Source organism: Perca fluviatilis, chromosome 3 (assembly GCF_010015445.1).
Source record: "Perca fluviatilis chromosome 3, GENO_Pfluv_1.0, whole genome shotgun sequence".
NCBI lineage: Eukaryota > Metazoa > Chordata > Actinopteri > Perciformes > Percidae > Perca > Perca fluviatilis.
Genome location: NC_053114.1, coordinates 14,638,731 through 14,659,443, shown reverse-complemented (window position 1 = coordinate 14,659,443; position 20,713 = coordinate 14,638,731). Strand labels below are relative to the sequence as shown.

General features: G+C 40.8%; 1 protein-coding gene across 1 annotated transcript; it reads left to right on the top strand.

The window, feature by feature from the left end:
* The first annotated feature begins 5,259 nt into the window (after window positions 1-5,259).
* On the top strand, window positions 5,260-20,458 carry muc15 (mucin 15, cell surface associated). The gene is made up of 4 exons (XM_039796067.1): window positions 5,260-5,399; window positions 12,396-13,293; window positions 15,684-15,854; window positions 18,872-20,458. The coding sequence occupies exons 2-4, from the start codon at window positions 12,417-12,419 to the stop codon at window positions 18,985-18,987; spliced, it is 1,164 nt and encodes a 387-aa protein (XP_039652001.1). The 5' UTR covers window positions 5,260-5,399; window positions 12,396-12,416; the 3' UTR covers window positions 18,988-20,458.
* Window positions 20,459-20,713: the final 255 nt, after the last annotated feature.

The window sequence follows — 20,713 nt, the reverse complement described above, 5'->3', positions numbered from 1 at the left end:
TTCAGATACAGTATTAGGGGACCACTAAGGTCTATATAAAAGCATCCAAAAAGCAGCATGTCATGGGACCTTTAAAAAAAAAAAAAGAGAGGCAATAATTTAATTCAATGCTTTTTTATTTCATTTCATCTTGTTTTAGCAAAAACACATGTCACATCATTTGTTTTGGGAAAATTAAAATATTAAACCAACAAAAAACAATACCTGCATGCTGATGTTATTAAGAATTAATGAATGGGTCAAGATGGAGTATAAACAAATCTAATTATGTTTCACTCATTTTAGAAAAGAATTTTTAAAGATAAAGGTACGCCATTTTAAGGAGCTACAGCTTTAGACAAAACTTTATACAATCTGATACACATATATAAAGTGTTTCTGAGCACCGTCATACATAATGATGCCTAGTTTTAGCTCTCTCAGCACTCTGGGGGTCTCTGTTTGTGTCATTTTTTGTTTACCTTTCACTATTTTCCACTGAGGTCAAGTTAAGGCGGTCTCAGAGAATGTCTAATAAGGGGAGAACTTCCACTCTCCGGAAAATTCCGGGTTGGTACAATGGGGCTAATAGGGAGTGAGATAGGGAGTGAACAGGCTCTCCATAGACAGGCTCTGGCGGTCTTCAAAGGAAAATGGATGTATTATTTTCTGCATGCTAATTTGTGTCCTCACAGCCTCGTCTCACAGAATTGTCACACTTTGTGTTTGCTAATTTTTTTATTGTACATATAGTGTGGTGATTTGCTTTTGTTTGTGTTTGTGCTTGCCTGGCAGACACTGAAGACTCCTAACACACCTGAGGAACGTCTCCTAATCAGGGGAGATGCTGGGTTTGCACGAGGACGCTTTCCTAACACGCCGGTAGCGCATCTCCTAATTAGGTGAGATAGGAGCTAGGCCTACATAGGCGTTGTGGGGCAGAGAGCTGGAGGAGTCGGAGCTAGAGAAGGAGTTGTGGAGGAGACCTGAGGTGGTGTGGGGCTAGTGGCGATCGGGATCCGCGGAGGCACCGTTGGGTGCGCAAGACGACGTGCGGAGCTGGACCGAGGACAGGACCTGAGGTGGTGCTGGTCTAGATGGCGGTCGAGACCTGCCTTCGGTAGGCTACCTGCGGAGAGGTCCTTTGGGGGGTGCAGGATGACGCGCAGTGAGACGTGCGATCGACAGCGGAGATGGACCCAGGATAAAGGGACAGGCTGTCAGACAGCGAGGAGGACGCCTGGCCACCGGTACTGCACAGACGCACCGACCAGGAAGAGCCGGCAGGACAGTAGTGCCACTATCCCTCTTCCCCCCCCCCCACCCATCCACGCAAGCCAGGATAAATACTGGAGTCCCTCTAAAAACAACAGACTGTTTGTTTGTTTGTTTTTATAGCAGTTTTTACTGTGTAAGACAAAATGTGTACTTTTGCTGCTGGTGAAAAGAAAAGCATGTAAAGACCATTTTAAAATTAAAATCAGCGTCTATTTGTGTGTGTTCAAGCCTGGGAATTTGAAAGGACCTAAAATTGTCTACTTTGTGACATGATCACAAACTTACGGAGCCCCCCTGGGGTCAGCTGATTTAAAAAAGAAAAATAAATAAATAAATGTGCGCACAGATTCATAGTCTGTGCTCTCGGTTTTACAAACGTAAGCAAAATTAGAAAGATATTCACAGATTTGAACTTCTGGGATCAATTCTCTATAGAGAAATGCTATTAAATCACAAACGACGCACCTTTCCTAAAGCAGTAATTTGACAATGATCTACAAACTAATTTTCATCAAAATGAGCCATCCTCCGACCTGGAGAAATAATATTATTGGTCTTATGAGCAGCCGGCGGTGAGACTGGCTCCGTACAAACTTGTTAACACCGCATTACGTGGTGGTGGCACGAAATGTGTGAAAATTCCATGTGGCCACCACCGAAAACAATGCCAACATAAAGTCAATGAGAAGATGATGTAGCATTGGGAGCCACGGTAGCGAGTAGTAGGCCTATGAAAGGCCGAAAATCCGCAAAGGGAGATTGGTTGGGGTAGGTGGGTCAAACAACACAGAACTTTCACCAAGGAGACCGGGAATCGTGTCCCGCGTGTCACGATTCCTAAACCCCACGTGTCATGTTTCCTAAACCCAACCGTAACTTCCCGTTCTTCTTTTCCTAAATCCAACCGTAACTTCCCGTTCTTCTTTTCCTAAATCCAACCGTCCCATTGTTGTCCCGTGTGTCATGGAAAGGTAAGCCCACCCACAACCTTTTCCTTACTTAAGGGGCCGTGCTCATTTAATTCTTCCCTCAATTTCAATTCAATTTATTTTATTTATAGTATCAAATCATAACATAAGTTATCTCGAGACACTTTACAGATAGAGTAGGTCTAGACCACACTCTATAATTTACAAAGCCCCAACAATTCCAACAATTCCAGTAATTCCCTCAAGAGCAAGCAGTGCGACAGTGGCGAGGAAAAACTCCCTCTTGGGAAGAAACCTCGGACAGACCCAGGCTCTTGGTAGGCGTGTTACGCGAGCCGGTTGGGGGTGTGATGAACAGTGGCGATAGTAGTCACATTAATAATGGAACAGTGACTGGATGTAGCGGGAAGCTGCAGGGTTCAGCAGGACGCAGCATGACATTGCAGGGCATCGCTGAGCTCAGCAGGGAGTGCAGCAGGACCACGGCGACAGCTGCAACCAGGGTCTTGGTGCCAACGTTCTCCAAGGAAATACGCTGGGGGAAAAAAAAGCATAAGGACTCCGGGGAGTAAACTCCCCAGAAGCTAGGATTAGTAACAAGCATTTCTGGGACGGGCTGCACACAAATAGTAATAGTAATAGTAACAGTAATAGAAACAGTAATAATTCCCTGGGCCCATCATGGAATTTTCTGCGATCCGTGTTCATTTCACAGAATTCTTCCGTGGGCAGATTTTTTTTTTTGCGATTCCGTGAAACTGTCAAAGATTTTGAGTTAAGGGGCCGTGTTCATTTCACGGAAATCTGTGAGATCAGGTCGATCCTCACCATCATTGTAAACCTGATAGCGACCTCAAATGATCCCTTCCGATTTACGGATTCAGTTCCTCTGTCTCTGCACAGTGTTACTGCCAAAAACTAATATAAAACTGGCTTTCACACTTCTATCTAAGCTGACATAAAACTTGAATTGTTATGAAGCTCTGCATAATGCATTTACCAGGTTTTCAAAGTGCCCCACCTTTTTACTTTTTCATTGCTTTTGTACACTTTTGTTTTGCACTCAAGTCTGAGGCCTGTTTATCCTCTGTTCAAGATTTAGACATTTCTATTATTCACGTCCCTGATGAGGCTACATGATCCCATTAGCTTCCAACACGGGCAGGCCACGTGAGGTGCCAGCGACAAGCTGTCTGTGAGGAACTCTGTATGCTCGGGACAGTGAGCCTCTGTTTCCCCTCATTTATGGCAGTATATATCATCAGCTGACCTGCAAACAATGATACCATCACTGCACATCATTTAAATAAATGTCATTTGGTTATGATAACAAAGGCACATGTCTACTGCACACGTCGTAAACTGAAACTAAATAAGCAGTGAAAAATATTGTCGTGAACTAAAACTAAATAACAACGATATCCTTTTAGAAAACCTCAAACTAGCTAACTCTGAAAACTAACTAAAAGTTAAACTAAAATGAAATTGAAAGGTCAAAACTAAAATATAATAAAAACTAATATAACCTTGGTCTGGACATGAATGTGAATATTTTGAATCAGTGGGTAACAAATACGGGAAATAGTTCTGAAGTCAGGGTTGTAGCTACCATTGAGGTCATGATTCCTATTTCATTTAAATTTTAATGAATATTTACTAAATGCACTGCATTTATATAGTGCTTTTATCCAACGTGCTTTTCAGTTTTTATGAACGCACACACACACACACACACACACACACACACACACACACACACACACACACACACACACACACACACACACACACACACACACACACACACACACACTGTTGTAGTTAGTAGTAGAAGTTTACATTATACAAATTTAAAAAACTTATACATGGTGGGTATTGAGCTGATTGCAGTGTTTTTTGATTCAATGTGTTTGAATTTGACATCGGCTGGGCCAATAAAAGATAAATAAAGATTTGAATTGTCCTTTCTCCCCAGAATTGAATTCCTGACAGTGTGAAGAAGGCTTTGAAACAGGCTTTAGACATTCGTATTGGGAGATAAAATTGATAGAGAACAGTTAACTAATAATAGAAAAAGATTTGAGGCTTTGATTGTTTTTATTTGATTATTTCAGTAAAATCAACAAAACACTGCACTGCAGTCATTACATACATAAAAAAAAAAAAAAATCACAGAGGACAAAAATAAAATAAAGCCGAAGGCTTGTTTCCAGTTTCAGCGTCCTGGTGTAGTGCATGCTGCCTCACACTGTCACTCTGTTTTGGTTTACTGGGACACTTGAATATAATGGAGCCATTGTTAATGGAATTAGTAATTGTTGTGAAGAAATGCTCCTGTGGGTCGTATTACAGCAACCTATATCATTGTATGGTTTGGAGGACTTGTTGCATCTACTGTATGTTGTTTTTGTTTTTACTTCCAAAGTAATTTCTTAACCACTTTAAGCAATTTTAACTTTCAGATTCATTAACAAAACAAGTGCAACCACTTCTTGTCCTTGACTCCCCAAAGCACATCGTCTTTGAGTGCCGCTTCATCCGTCTCGCTCGTCTGCTCTGATGAATTCAGCCGCTGCATGATTCACTTAACTCAGGAATGAAACGACAAAAAAACAAACAATCCCGGCTCACCTGACGCACAGTAGCTGTGAGTTCACAAAGTCCCACGTCACTCGGTAGCCTGATATAGACCAAGGCACAAAGGCGTGGATGAAACCCGACCTCGTCAGCCTCCTTTCTGTTGCCATAACGACAGCAGCCGTTTCCAGTGCTTCGGCGAGAACAAAACAGAAAGGACTCAGAGGACCTGTTGCCAGAGGCTCCACCCACTGGGGGAATTAACAGATCTAACCTGGCAACACGGCAACCTGGCAGCCCAAAATTAATATAATCAACCTTTTTAGCTGGGAACATGAAATTGGGTGGTCTTCCTCTCTCTTGCCCACTCAGTCATTTCAATCCCTGTCCTTTTGTGGCCTTTTCACAGTGTGCAGATGGATGCGGTTCAGGGCGTGTTGCTGTTGCTGGCATGCAGGTGATGAAGCAGGTTGGGCAGGTTGGTTCCCTGAATGCAACTCTGTTGGGCCCTCCTCCCTCCTTCCTTGCTTGTCTCTCCCTGCCGACTGCTGATTCACTCTCACATGTTGGCCGCTCAGTGAAGAGAGTTTGTTGCCTGTGCACCTGTTCTCACCTGATATAGCCTTTAAGAATAAGGTAAGGATTTACTGAGGAAGGATTTAATTCTGTCTTTGTCTTCTTTAAGGTTCTCAGGAAATGTGTGATGGAAGATTTTTTTTTTGTCTAAATATGTTTAATAAGCTTTGATTTGTTTTCATATAATTTGGTCATACCTGGCAGTTTTCTCAACACTGCTTTCTGCTATGAAAGGGTAAAAAAAAGTCTCACAAACAGAAATGCTTTTGTGTTTAATGTGAGAGGGAAAAGAGTTTGTCGCTGGGTAGTAGGGCCTTACATAACCTAAACAGGGGAATACATACAATGCAGTTACACAACATAAACGTAGTTAAAAGTATGAGCCCTAATGACTTGTGAACTTTTTTTAAGAAGTTTTAAGAAGTATTTTGATCATTTACATAAATTACTATTAAAAATCTCACTAAATGAATACTACATTATAAGTTAAAGCACTGCATTCAAAATGTAAGTAAAAGTACATATATACATGTATGAAAAGTACAATTATTTATTCAGAATGGCCTCTGTCAGTGTTATATTATTATATTTTTTTGAATCATTGGTCAAAGTGGAGCTAATTTTAACTGCTTCATATTGTATGCTGAGGGTAGTTTAATCTACAATCATTGTTTAAACTGATCATATGTTTCATCCGTTAATTCCTAATCCAAAAAAAGTAACTAAGGCTGCTAAATACATTTAGTGAAGTAAAAATTATAATATTTCTACCTGAAATTTTGTTTAGTAGAGGTATGAAGAAGCATAAAATAAAAGTACAAGTACCTCAAAATTGGATGGCATTTGAGTAGATGTTCTTAGCTACTTTTGACCCCTGCTTGGGATTTTGTCTAAACAGAAATTGAGGTTGTATGATGCAGGAAATGTGCAACGTAAATGACAATATTGGTGTTTGATTTGAGTGATTTGCATTTCAACATAAATGTCAGGTCATTAGTGTCTGTGTGTGGGTTAAAGGAGTTCAGCTGGTTTACAGTGTGTTTGTTTGACAAGTAACAACCTCAAAGATCTCCGTTTCTTTCTCTTTGGCTGCACCTAATTGCGGGTGTGTTTTTGGATCTCACTTCCCAGAGATCCAAACAGTGTCACCTCTGTGACGTCAGTCAGTTGGCAGAGACCGAAAAAAGTCGGTATGGCGCTTCACACACACAAGTGAGTCGAAGAGCGAGTCTGTTGCGTTAACTCCACCAACCACTGCCGGTTGATGGAAAACCCTTCCCTTAACTGTGCTTGTTTCCCAGGAATGTCGCCCAGTTTGTAATACTACAAATGCAAGGGCTTTCATCAGTGGGCCATAGGCTCAATCACCATTGTGTTATCTCATTTGGCGATAGATACAGTCTTAACAGACATTTACTTGAATGAAAGTCTTCAGGATTATTACTTTAAGTCCATGTGCGTTTATGTGGGACTGGATCTCTGTACATGTACAGCTGAGAGAGCTGTTGAGGTGATAGCTGGTACAGACTCTGACGGACCGGCAGAGTGGGAACTCTTTTCAAATGACGGCTTCTCTGAGTGCGAAGGGGTCGGAGGTAAACATCAACCACAGCGGCGCAGAGACTCTTTGGTGGGATGCTGACAGCCAAATAGCCTCTCAGTGGGTCGGGCAGTTTGCTTCTGTTATTACTCAAAACAGGTGGAAAGTTGTTCCACACAGCTATGCCCAATGTGATGACAGAGGTGAGGCTATTTTGGTTATGGATAGGAAGTGACACGTTGAATTTACACAAAACAGGAATTACTGGCTTGAAATTCAATAGCCCACATATGCCCTACACACAGACAATAGCGGAAACATTCGTCTATGGCAGATATAAATCAATACAGGTCACCCCAACATTTTTGAGATTAAAGATCAGAGTCATTAATTATCGTTTGATCTTTGCGCAATCCTTAGTCTTGTCTCCACTGACCATGATTTAGGCTACACAGTATAAATTAAGACAAACCAGTGGCACTGCTGAGCGACCTGTTATACTAGTTGTCTGGTACTACATTAACTCGTCTTATTTACACCTGATTCCCAGCTCCTGTAGCATAATTACACTTATTAGACTTCACAGAGTGCATGATAGGATTCACACTTCAACATGCTGTGCTACTGTAGTTAAACCAACATGTTAATAAGAACTTATCCTTATTTATTAACTAATTTATGTCTATTTTTGGAAGTTTCTAGTCAAGACAGACAATGCGGGGAAAGAGAGGGGGATGTACTGTGTATGACTGAAAAGTAACAGATAAATTGGCACAGAGTTCTTCATTTCCTAACTCCACATCGAAGGGCTGTACTAGTAGTAGTAATATTTACACTTGTAAACATGTATATAGCCTAATTCATTACATTCATTCTGCAATATCTGGAATCTGAAACTTAACTCATAATTTAAATTGTTGAATGTAGAAATAAGTTTCTACAAAGTATACGCTTTAGCTTCTGCTCAGTATAAGTGATGTACCCAATGGAACTTTAAACTCTATTATGTCTGGTGACAACAGGTGAGTCAAAAAATAACCTTTGACTTGAGAGCGCCAAAGATGCTAAATAGCAATTTTTAGCCAGGTTCACAAACTTTTAATCTCTAGCTGCAAATGAACTGGTCAGTTTATTCCAGTTTATTATTTTCCCTGCTGAAGTGTTATAAACTCTAAATTGTAATTGTATCTCTTGGTGGATTGAGCCGTTTGATTGATCCTGCGTTCACACAGCAAGCTGCAACATCAACAACCCACAGGTTGCTATTTCCCACAGAACAGATGATAAACAAGCTTGATGAGAAACACAGCACAGAGGACCATTACTGGCTCATTAGCCATTGACAGTCAATACCATTGCATGTTTTCATACTTATTTAAGAGCAGAAGTTTTATCTTTAGAAAGTAAAAGTGGCTTTTCAGAAATCCCAACTTATATTTAAAAGACTATAATATAATAATATAATGTTTGGCTGGATCACAGGGACCAGTAGCCTGGTTGACACCAGACCATTCTCAGTTGTAACTGAGAGTGGGTCTGGGGAAGGTTCATCCACAGCCCATTTCCAAAGAGGCGTCACCAACAGACGCTGGGCGCAATTGGACGTAGCAGCGACTAGCGGCATCAACGGGTTGCTGCGCTTCGGTGGCCGTCATGTTGAATGTAAACAAAAAAAGCTGCTCGCCGTCGCTGCGCTATCTTCATCGTGTAAAGCCCGCCTCAACGGTTGTGATTGGTGCCTTGATTTGGAAAAATTGGAAATGGGCTAGAATGGGCTCTTGGCCAGACTGACTTGCAGAGCAAATCTCAAATTTGCTGGAAGTTCGTCAGGGTTTTCCCAGGCTAAGGGACCAGCCCTGGGACTTTGAAACTATGTCGCTCTGTTGCTCTGTCACCAAGTGATGAAGTTCCACCATTGGTTAAAGTGAGTGTGATGACGTTGTTCATATTAGATTATCAGTGTGTTTTCTTGCAAGAGCCGCTCATGGCTCGCAAAAATAAAATAGATGAGACGCTGAAACAATCGCTACAGATCGGCTCCGTGTACTATTGTGCTGTATGAACTGCACAATTGCTTAGAATTTGGCGACGCTTTAGAGGCTGGTGTGCGATGAAAGATAGCCATACTGATAAATCCAGAGAGAGTTGTGTGGAGCTGATAGTCTTAATTAGCTTTATATCAACTCATTTGGCGAGGGCTTGAATGTAACGGACGTTCATTAATATCAAAAAGTTACACACTAAAGCTTTGACACAGTAACATTAATTACACAATAACACTAGATGAGTAATCCAGAACGAGAACTTGCTGAAAATAGCATGATCACATTGAAAAGCAGTCCTTAATTATTTGTCTCAAACGTATCTTTACCATGTCACGTGATATACTACTTCAGTACACAACAAACAACTATTACTAGGACCACTACAAATGAAAATGTAATCTATTTAATCTATATTCACTTTACATACACCACCGACTGTCGCTGTGGTTACAATTTGGCCACAATTAAGCACATGAAAATGTGGTTTTTAAAATGTATTTTAATTTTGGTGGTACCCTCGTTGACTCGTTAAAATGACAGGTAAAACAGGAAAAACCAGAAATGTGAAATCCTCAGATTTGCACGTTCAAATCTCTGCTGCTGCAGGCCACAATATTACACTCTGTACACAGAGCCTGTTGCAATGCTTACGACAAGGAGCAGCTCAGAACAAAGCAACCGATCCAAATAGCGAGTGAGAGAGTGTGCCCTGTGGGGAATAACTAGAGCTGCAGTCATTTGTGTATTGAAGTGAAGCCAAGGGGAGTACACACAGCTCACAGGGCACCTGTGTAAATTAACCTTTCATAAAGATCTCATTGGAGATTGTGTTTAGACCATGTTGCAATGTGGTTGCTTGCTGCGTGTGTTATAATTCACCAACAAGCTCCAGATGTAGCAGCAATGGGATGTCATGTTCATGGACTTGAGGCCCATGTTCACTGTTCCATCAACTGAGCAGTTCCCTGAAAGACGGGAGGTGGGACAGGATTAGTGGTTCAAGGATTTTCATTATGACTTGTGTCAGTGCAGCTGACCTGAGCTGTTAAAGCAGGTGACTTTGTGCCTCTGCAAAATGGGAACAACCAGAGATGTCTTGTTGCACACTGAGTCTTTCTATTTGGTCAGGGAGAGTTTGAAGGCTGTGATAAACACAGTTTAATACATGTGGCTGCTTCCTGAGGGCGTTTATCCTGGACAAGTGGTAAACAGATTCCTCAGTCGCTGGGAGGAAGCAGGAAACACTTTTAGTTTTCATTTGAAGTAAAGATGCATTTATGTCCAGCATCTAATCTCTTTAAATTTAGACTCAGAATTAGAGATTGATATATTTATATTATGAAACTGTTACCATGGGCTTGGGTTTGGAGGAATGCCAAACAAACCCTAACAGTGAAAGCATCTTTGCATGGTTATAGATTAGCCCACCATATGTTAAATGCAGAGTTATTATCATATTTATTGTTCTCAGCAAATAAATCTTCATCTGTGTATTTTGCGAGTTTCTCTGTGCTGATACTTAAAGTTATTTTGACATATCATTCAAAAAAAGCATATTCTCAACATACAGTGATGTAAAGTTGGGTGATATGGTTGAAATAAATATAACAATGATAATAACACAATATAATGAGAACATTTCTCTTGTTTGATTGTTGCAGTCTGGCAGATGTATGCAAACTCACATTAGATATTGAGAAAACAATGTCCACTCAAGATCCACTTTCTTACATGTTTGGGAGCTTTCAACCGTATAACACATAGTCTTCATTAGCAGATGCAGTTTGCTCAGTTGCCTTACCCCGGATTTCCACTGGATGTGGAATGGCTGCGGATCCGCTCCAGAACGGCGGCGGAGTCATTAGGTTTCCATTAAAGTCAGTGTGTGTATTTCCACCGGTTGCAGAACGGCTGCGTTCTGACTGCGTCCCAGCTCCGGCGGTCCGCGGCCCTCTGGAGCAGATACGCAGAGCTTCTATTTTTGCCGGACGCCGGAGAGCTCAATAAAACATCCGGTTAATTTTCAAAATAAAATACACCGTGCTCATGGCGGATCATATTTCCCTGCACTACACCTTGAAAACACAGCACAGAGTTGTCACTACACCTTGAAAACACAGCACAGAATTGTTTCCCCTCTACTCCTCTGGATGGACTTATGTTGCGTTCTATTATTCTCAACGAACCAACTCGGACCTCGGATATGACGTCATTTCCACACTTCAAGCGTTCTGGTATGTTTTGCACGTCCGAGTCGGAGAAAAAACATGGACACCACCCGGAAAGCTGTTGCTATGGTAGCACTGGCCGAGTGGTAACGCTAGCCACGTTAGCAAACAAGGCTTCATTCATTAATATTGCACTCACAACAAGACCGATTCCCATACCAACAGGCAGAGAAACGGAAGCAGTAAGGTATTGCAGTAATACAAGTGATTAAAATCTTCTTTTAAACAGCCAAAGCGGTCCAAAAACAATGACAACAATTCATACTAAAAGTCACACAGGGCGCTGTCATCTTGGAATCCATGTCGGAATTCTTGCTCGGTGTCCTCACGGTTGTGGCAAAGGTGGCGTATTGGTGCTTGTTGCTAGGCAACGTCTGTTTTCCTAGTCGGAACTCCAACACGGATAAATAATAGAACGCACCATAACTGTTGTTGGTTTTGTGGTTCTATTCTACTTGAATTCGCGAGAACTTGTGGGTCCTCGTGACTACAGCTGTCAGTCATGGCCGCAGCCGTGCCGCAACAAATCAGGACCTGGTGGGTATTGACGGACGGCGGAGCACGCAGCAGACACGCAGCGGAGCCGTTCCGCAGCCGTTATGCGTCCAGTGGAAATCCGGAGTTAGAACTGTAGATGTTCAAACTTACTAACATTTTGAACACTTTTATGATGGAAACAGCAGTTTACAAAACAATTTTAGCTCAAGATCCACTCACTTACTTGTTATGGAGCTTCTGACCAACTTGAGCTTTCAACCTTTAATCTCAACCTTTAAGTTGACAAGATGCATTGAAAAGTGGTCCGTATAATGTTTGAACATCACAGTTCCCTGACAACAGAACTGTTAGATTCCACAGAGAGACCCAAACGCAGACTCAGACTCAGACTCATAACATCCAAATAAACTCACGACACACGAGTAAAAATAAAAATAAAAATCCAAATTCAAATAATGAAACAAGTTTTTGTTTTTTATTGACAATCTTCTGGAAATTAAGACAACAAAATGATAAAATGATAACACAATCATGTAGTAAAATCACCATCAGGAGATTCCACTGAAAGTTGAAAAAAACAATAATTTTCCAACATAATCTGTATTAATTAGTGAGCACTCACATCTGAAGTACTATTACAATGTTCAATCTGAACCTGCTTGACCTTAGGCACTTTCAAAACGACAATGGATTATATTTATTTCAAGAAATGAAACAATGTCTAATGTTCTCTCTTGTGTTTCAGAGTAAAACCAAAAAGAGGGAAATGGGACTGTACTTAAAAATCACAGCAGGCCTCCTTCTGCTTATCCAGGCCTTTCACCTGGCATCGCTCCAAGAATCAACCGACTCTCCGGGGCGGACAATTGATAAAAGCTGGCTCCGTGCTGGCTTACCCAAAAATACAGCTGGAAACCAAAATGCTGCAGTTACTGAAGAGGAGACAGAGTTTGATCAGACACCTGATGCAAATGCTATATATGAGTCAAGTAATGAATTCAGCAGTGGGATAGCATCTGGCTCCATGACAGTAGGAGAAGGCGAGGAGAATGTGGCTGGCCAAGATATGGGTGCAAATGAAACATCTGATAATCTGTCTACTGTCAATACCACCGTGGCTCCCACATATCCCACAAATGTTACAACCGATCAACCTGATTTGCCAGACGCCACCATTTCTCCAGCTAATGCCACTTCAGATCTCACAAACTCAAGTCGGATCAACATTACAGGAGCCGAGGAAGAATTTCATAACTCGACCATGACCCCTCAAAACTCCACAACTCATCTAAGCGCACCAAACTCCACCAGCTCTTCAGCTAACTCCAATCGCACGGATTTGCAGACAACCACATTGGCTCCAGAGAGAAATGCTACTCAAGAATCCACAACGAAATCCGACACAGGTACAGGGTTAACTAATGCTACCGGATCTACCAACACAACAACTGTAACAACCACGAGGAAGCCAGAGATAAAGGAGACATCCACCACATTTACCACCACATCTTCATCTACAACCGTGTTCCCATCCGACACCACAGAAACGAGCCCTGCGACTACAACTCCCGCTGCTCCGATCACACCTGAGAAGGCCAACAATACAGACAGAGATGCAGCCTCGAGGGGCAGCGCAGAAAGAGGTACTGCTGCCTTTCAGGTGTCACGGTATCTGGTGCACATTTCTTTGTCCAAACTGCTTTGTGTGTCTTCCTAGCAGCATGACATCACTTTATAGACAGATACCAGAAGAAAAAAAGCATGTGTGTGTGAAATTCTAAGCCCTCCTGACTAATGTGTGTTAAGGATGGAGCAATAAAGCAACCAAACAGGTACAACACCCTTTACAGAGATCACCTTAAGTGACTTAAAGTAACTGTATCATTGCTCAAGAGCATATATTAATGTTTCTTCTTTTACGCATTGCTTTTGTCCACCCTTTCCCTGACCCACATTTGCCTGCATCTATTTTCCCACTGGCAGAAGACAAACTGCCCTTCTTTCAAAGGAAAAGGTTAGATTTGGTTTCAGGTGCTATCGATGTGGCGAGTGAGTGAAGGGGTCTATTACAACCACCTTTTTAGCAGGACAATGAACCCCTGTTTTAGTGGCAAAAGAATCTGAAAGAGGCGGCCAGAGACTGAGGTCAAAGATACTTTTGCTGCCTCTGTGCAGGGGCGTGAGACTAGTCTTTGGTGTCAACCACAAGATCAAGGAGATACTGTAGGACTGGAAAAGGCTGTTTGTCGTATTGCAGTTCATATGTCATATCTATCTATCTATCCATCTATCTATCGATCTACTCGAAAAGTAACTTTTCCTGCATAATATATGCAGCTCACAGCCATGTACACCATGACAAGACAAAGAAAAAAGCGGCTTTTAGAGAGCTGGCGTGAGGTTGGGATTAAAATAAAACTCGGATCACACGGACAGATGTGACAGCAGGACATAACACTAACAGATGATGGAAATAAACAGTGGGGAAACAACAAAAAAATGCTCCATAGTTACCACGACAGGCACAGCGTGTGCACAGACGGTTGAGTACAGATAAACATAGAGTCTATAAATATGAGCAGAGGGAACTTTGCTGTCACTGTCATCAATAAACACAATATATCCACTTACTCCAGCTGCTTGACCGAGGCACTTCATCAATCTTAAATTGTTTCATCAAAATACAACAAGAGTCTAGGGCCATGCTAGCAGCGCTGTGAGGCACAGTGATGCTCTACGGTGAATGCTAACATCAACATGCTAGTAGTATACGCTCACAATGTCAATGTTACTGTAACATGTGGATGTTTATACCATTTTCACTGTCTTAGTTTACAGTAGTGTGTTAGCATGCTAATATTTGCTAATTAGCACTAAACACAACTTACTGCTGAGCGTGATGGGAATGCCATTAGCTTTGCAGGTATTTGGACATAAACCAAATTACCGTAGTAGTTGGTCTAATTGAAGTTTTGACCTGAACCGCTACATGAAAAGTCAGGGAATCACCAAAATTATTACAATTCATGCTGAGAGGAACAGCACATGTCTGTACCAACATTTATGGCAATCCATCCGACAGTTAAAAGATGTGAAAAAATATTTTTTACTTACAGTAACCTCAACTATATTTGTGAGCCAACATTCAGAAGAGAGTGGAGTAAGATATATATTAGTACACACAGTATATATAATATATACTTCCACTCATGTCTTATTTTGTCTACTTTCAAATGAAGGAGGATTGCAGCTAAAGTAAACACTGCCTGAAAAAATTGATCTTTTGGTTCAACTTGCCCCAGGTTAGGGGTAAATTGATCCCAGCAAGTGGGTAAATTAAGTCATTTGTAGATAAACGGAGCCACTGAATTATTTATGTGTGAGTACTGACAAAATACAAATGTAGTATTTCTATGTCAAAGGCTATTGAAAACAATTCTGTCACTTTCAGAAACAGTTTTTTCCACCGCTGTTGCTGTGAACACAAACTGAGAAACAGAAGAGTAGAAAATGTTCTTAACGTCAACAATTACACAATTTTTTTCTCACACCTGTACAGCTGTCAGAATGTGAGAGTAAAGATGTGAATCGCTGCAGATGATTGGCTTACTGCTATATTTATATATAAATAAGTGTAAGTGATCTTGAATCAGAAGTTGAATCAGTTGTGTAATTCAAATTCAAAAAGTGATATTATAATGGAAGCTTAAGTAATGTTCAGTCACATTTAACCTTATTTAGATGATGAGCACAGCCTGCCGTCTTTAAATATTCAAATGTATTCAAGAAATGATCATGATTTTGCCTTGTTAATTGCATTAATTATCGCAGCGTGAATTTGACAACAGCTGACTAATTGGGACGTGTATCTATGCAGCGTACTGCCACTAGAAACACAAGTGCAAAAACAAATTTCAGCAATAATTATCTGACAATATCCCTCAAAGACAGCAGCTGAAATAAATCATTTTGTTGTTGACATATTATTTATGACTCTCTCCCACCCCCTCGACCCCTCATTCCTCTAATGAAGGTTTGGCAACGGGGACCAACAAGAATAAACGAAACGAAGCGTGGGGAGCTGTTCTGGGAACGGCGGTGGCTGTGGCCATTGTGGGACTGGTAGCCTACATCATCCTGAAGAAGAAACAGCAGAAGGGTTTCTCTCACACTAAACTGGTTGAGGAGTATCCTTCAGCCCCAGGTATGTCCCAGCACAGCCTAATACAGCCAATGTACCTTGTTATCATTTTAAAGCAGTGGTTCCCAACCTGGGGTCCGGGCACCCCCAGGGGGGGCGGCAAAGACGAGTCTTTATCTGGTTTGAGGTTGAGGTAAAAAAAAAAATATTTGCACATGTTAAACAAATTATGATAATACACTAGAATATATAATGTATACAAAAGTCTGTATAAAAACTATATATTTAGTTGTATCCTCGTTTTTCCTGCTGCCACGGCATCACTATTTTATGAACGAAACATGGCGGAGAAACGTAACAGTGCTGATAACTCCTCTGTATCAAAAAAGAAAGTAAGGCTTTATCTCGAGAGTTACCTCAACTTCGGTTTTGGGGGGGGCTCAGCTTTTCTTAGACATGAGTAGGGGGGGCGCCAAGGAAAAAAGGTTGGGAACCACTGTTTTAAAGGAACATTCCACACTAGGACAAATGTAATTACACTGTTATCTGTGATTGCTTGATCAGCATTTAATTAAGGTTGCCAACTTGACCTGACGTTTTCTAATATATATATATATATATATATATACAGGCGGCAGAGTGCAAACTCTAAACATAATGTTAAAATATGTTTACATTATACACTAGTTTAACATATTTGGGAAATAGTGTGATACATGAACCCCTGACAAACAGCAGTTTTTATTGTCTACACTTAATTTTTAAAGGATTGAAGAAATATAATGTATAGATGTACATAAGATATAACTGCTGGCTGTAGTTTCATATTCAACATACAGGCATGAGTTGTACTGGTCTTCTCATCTAACTCTCAGCAAGAAAAGCGAAGCATTTCCCAAAATGTCAAACTTTTCCTTTTAGCCTTTGGTTCCTCCGCACTTCTCTTTCTTGGTCACACACGAACACACTCTAAGTTAAGCTTAGCATGCAAAATGGGATCATGTACTCTGACAGTTTGCAATTTGGCTAATTCTTGCCATGAAGTTGAAGACAGCATGTTCTTGTCACAGTTCCCCCTGCACGCCCTCATTCTTAACCTGTTGAGGTCCAACTGAAATGAACCTGCATGTTTTATTTTCTGCTGCAGCATACAAGTCAGATTGCAGGATAGATACTTACCTGCATATTTTAGATGAGTCAGATTACATCCTAAGTGGTAGGTCCTTAGGCCCATTTCATGCATACCTTCTCAAACACTGGAGGAGCAGCAGGATGCCCTTCAATGTGAATTGAGCCTTGAAAGACTTTTTTCCCTCATTGTTGTTGCAGTAAAAAGATTTAATACAATACAACTTAGAGTTGTAGAGGGACACATCGCTAATCAAATTACAGTAACTTCTATGAAGTGCACCAGTATGATGGAAACATGACAAAATGCTTACAAAGTAACGATAAAAGGCTTAGAATGCCTGCCACTTTGAATCGTATGCATAATTATTTATTCTTGTAGACATTATTATTCAATACCACTGTCCTTGACCTGTAAGCTGCAGTTAACAGCAAGTTCTTTCAATATATTTTTTATTTTGTGTCACTGTGCTCCTGTTGACTAAACTGTCAGAGGCTTGGAGGCTAATGGAGCATGATCCCCAAAGTACGGTGGCTGGCCAGGGCAAACGTGCTACAATGGCCCAAAACACTTCAATTAGGAGAAACGTGCTGCAAATACAGAAACGATGCAAAGTAAAAACACACAAATCTCGAAAACACATGCAACAGAAAAAAAACCCGCTACAATTACAGTCAACACAACTGAAGTTCTCGAGGCCTCTAGTAAGAGTGCTGAGTGGAACAGCTAGAGAGAAAAAAGAGAGAGAGAGTTTGTTTTTGAAGCGGAAAGAAAAGTGGTGAAGGTCCGTCCGCTTTTTTTCTAATCTTAACCGTTTTCATGGCTAAACTTAACCGTTACATAGGCCTAACGGAGACCGGTCTAACCCGTTCTCACTCCGAAATCGTAAAATACGAACATTTGGACAGTGGTTGTCAGTGGTTGTCAGCGTCTGAAGCGACGAAAAAAGCACCATTCAGCGTGTTTGTATAACGTACCGGGGAGAGCAGCAACTACACGGGGTTTAGCGAGTAGTATGTAAGGCCAAAATTCCGCGTAGGGAGGTTGGTTGGGGTGACAGATGGGTCAAACACAGGACTTTCACCCAGGAGATAGGGGGTTCGTTTCCTAAAGGCGCTTTCTTCTTTAACCGTCCCGTTATTACAGCGTGTCACTGAAGCATAAGCCCACCCACGACCTTTTCCTTAACGTAACCGCGTCAAAAGGGACGCCAATAGTCGCCCGACTGGTGTTGACCAGTCACTGAAATTTCTTAAGATATCATACAAATTGTTGGTCTTGTTGGTTTTCTTATAATATCATACGGACCAGTTGATGAGAATAAGTTGCACACAACACATTCTATTCTTAGATCCCCAGCTTGGATAAGAAAAAAAAACCTCCACAAAAAATACTTTAATGGGAAAATAAATGAGAGAAAGGGGTCCATTTGACCCCGCTCACCCCTTAGCCATGTTATTTACAAGGATATCACCCTATGCTTCATTCTAACATCAACCTGTCAAAGAATCTGTTGGGATTTATTGTTTTGTCCTCTCAGGAAATTGAGCAACCCTATCTCTGTGTTGCAGTTGTTATTTGGTAGTTAAGAGAACTCACTTCTTCGGTGTACCTACTTACCTTCAATCTGCCTTGTTTACTCTATCCTCTGCTAGTGATTTCCTGAATTTCCCGAAATCACTTTCTAAAAGCTCTATTGGGTGTGAACCTGTTGCATTCAGTACTTGTAGGTGCAGAAAACAACATTGACAGGAATGATGATGGTTTATTCAGGAATAGAGCTTTGTACGATTGATTTGTTTGAATGTTTGTTCAAAAATGAAGTCTCAGCAGGGAACCCTTGCTCTTTGACCCTCTGGGTTTTCTTTCAACATAATACAACATAATGAGGCTTTAGAAACAATGATTTCAGTTCAAAATGTTTAATGTTAACTTGATTTCTGATTTCTAGTTATCAGATTAGACAACAACGAACCTTTGGACTTGAACTTTGGTGGTTTGGCCTATTACAACCCAGGACTCCAAGGGGACAACATCCAAATGACCAACTTTCCAGGACGCCGCTGAAACTGAAAAGACTCCCAAGACCAAATTCATGAACTCCCTTGAAAGAAAGTCGGCCAAATTGGCATCTGATAAACAACCTATAGTGCTGAGTTTGTAAATAAGACATTTGTGGAAGGTTAAGGCGCTTGTGAAATGGTGCATTGTGTTGAATAGATTTATTGCAATAGAGGGATCACTGAAGGCAATCTATCTGAACTACACTGTAACAGCCAAAATTAACTACTTGTCAGACATTTATTTATGTTGCCAAAGGGTATCAAATCAAATCTTTCATAATGAAGAATATGCTTTGCAGTCAATGAATGATGTAAAAAATTTATATTTTTTTTATAACTTTTGTTTTAACTTTTAATCAGCTTGAATAGGAGCACACTCCTACAGCTAAAGAGAAGAAACCAGAATGTGACTCCTGCTGATGCAAAAAACATTTGTTGAACAAAAAGTGCTGTTGTTCTGCTGCCTAAACAACAGATGACACAGCTGGCCCGATGAGCCGTTTGTAACAAAATTCAGAAACCACGGTGAACAATAACATTATCCATATCAACAATCACCTGCTGTTATGAAATAGGGAAGGCAATAAAAAGATGCATTTGAACTGCGCTCGCAGATATTCCACAACTCAGTCAGGCAGTCACATCGAGGGATGTGGAGAGAGGCTGGGTGCTGTTTTGTTATTCATAGACTGAGATTTTGGTATTGAGGAAGGGAGTCGTGTATTTGGTCTTACTCCGTAGAAACATCATAATATCATCATAATATACCGCTTAAATCTTCTGACCTCCAGGTGTCCAAACAGAGATTTGAGTTTCTCGTAGCGACAGTGTGCACCCTGGAGAGTTACATAGTGCTTACCTGCCGCATACTTAGAGCAAAATTAGAATGTGCCTGATGTTGAATGTTTTTTCAAACTTTATTTTTTCATTGTTATTCTTTTTCTAAGTTCGCTTCAACTTTGAGCGACAACCTTCAGCAAGAAACGTCTTTTGACTGATACATTGTGGTTGGGCAAGAAAGAATAAGCAGGGATTAACTACGCTCTCTCCTCTTTTTATGTATCTAAAGCCTTTGTACAGTAAAATCAAATTCACAATTGTTTATTTTTATGTAACCTTTCTTACTGTACTTTGTTATATAGTTATATAACTGTATATGTGAAGAAAATACATCTATTCAGCTCCCTCGATCCTTTCACTCATCATTAGCTGAGTGAAGCCCACACTTGATCAATATCATCTCGACCTAAACAGGAGGCGGCAGGTCTACTTCCTTCTTTGCGCTAATTTCAGACATCAATCAGCCAACAAGCAATTCGTCTGACTGAGAGAGGAGTGTTAAAGAATCACTGATTACTGCAGAAACAATGCAGGACAGATGGATAATGGAAGACTTCTACATCGGTTACCACTGCCTGTAAAATAGTAATGAAATTTGATGATGATGCCTTAATAAAAAACCAAACCCCAAATAAGTTTTTCTTCATTTTGTGATATCATGTTAAATGCTCTCACGTGAGTTTGTATTTCCTTCGAAGATATTCTGACTGAAATGGTTCTTTTATTCATTAAACACACACAAAAATATACAGATACACACACACACACACTTTAGTATAGAGAACATATTTGGACAAGCTAAGGTTTTCTTTCATACATCACAAAAACCTGCTCTGTTTTAATTAAGCACAACAATTTAGGATGTGATTGTTTGGCAGGGTGATGTAATC

Coding starts and splice junctions, on each gene's coding strand:
- muc15 (XM_039796067.1), top strand. CDS start 12,417: ATGGGACTGTACTTAAAAATCACAGCAGGCCTCCTTCTGCTTATCCAG. Junction 13,294..15,683: donor GAGGGGCAGCGCAGAAAGAG/GTACTGCTGCCT, acceptor CCTCTAATGAAG/GTTTGGCAACGGGGACCAAC. Junction 15,855..18,871: donor GGAGTATCCTTCAGCCCCAG/GTATGTCCCAGC, acceptor TCTGATTTCTAG/TTATCAGATTAGACAACAAC.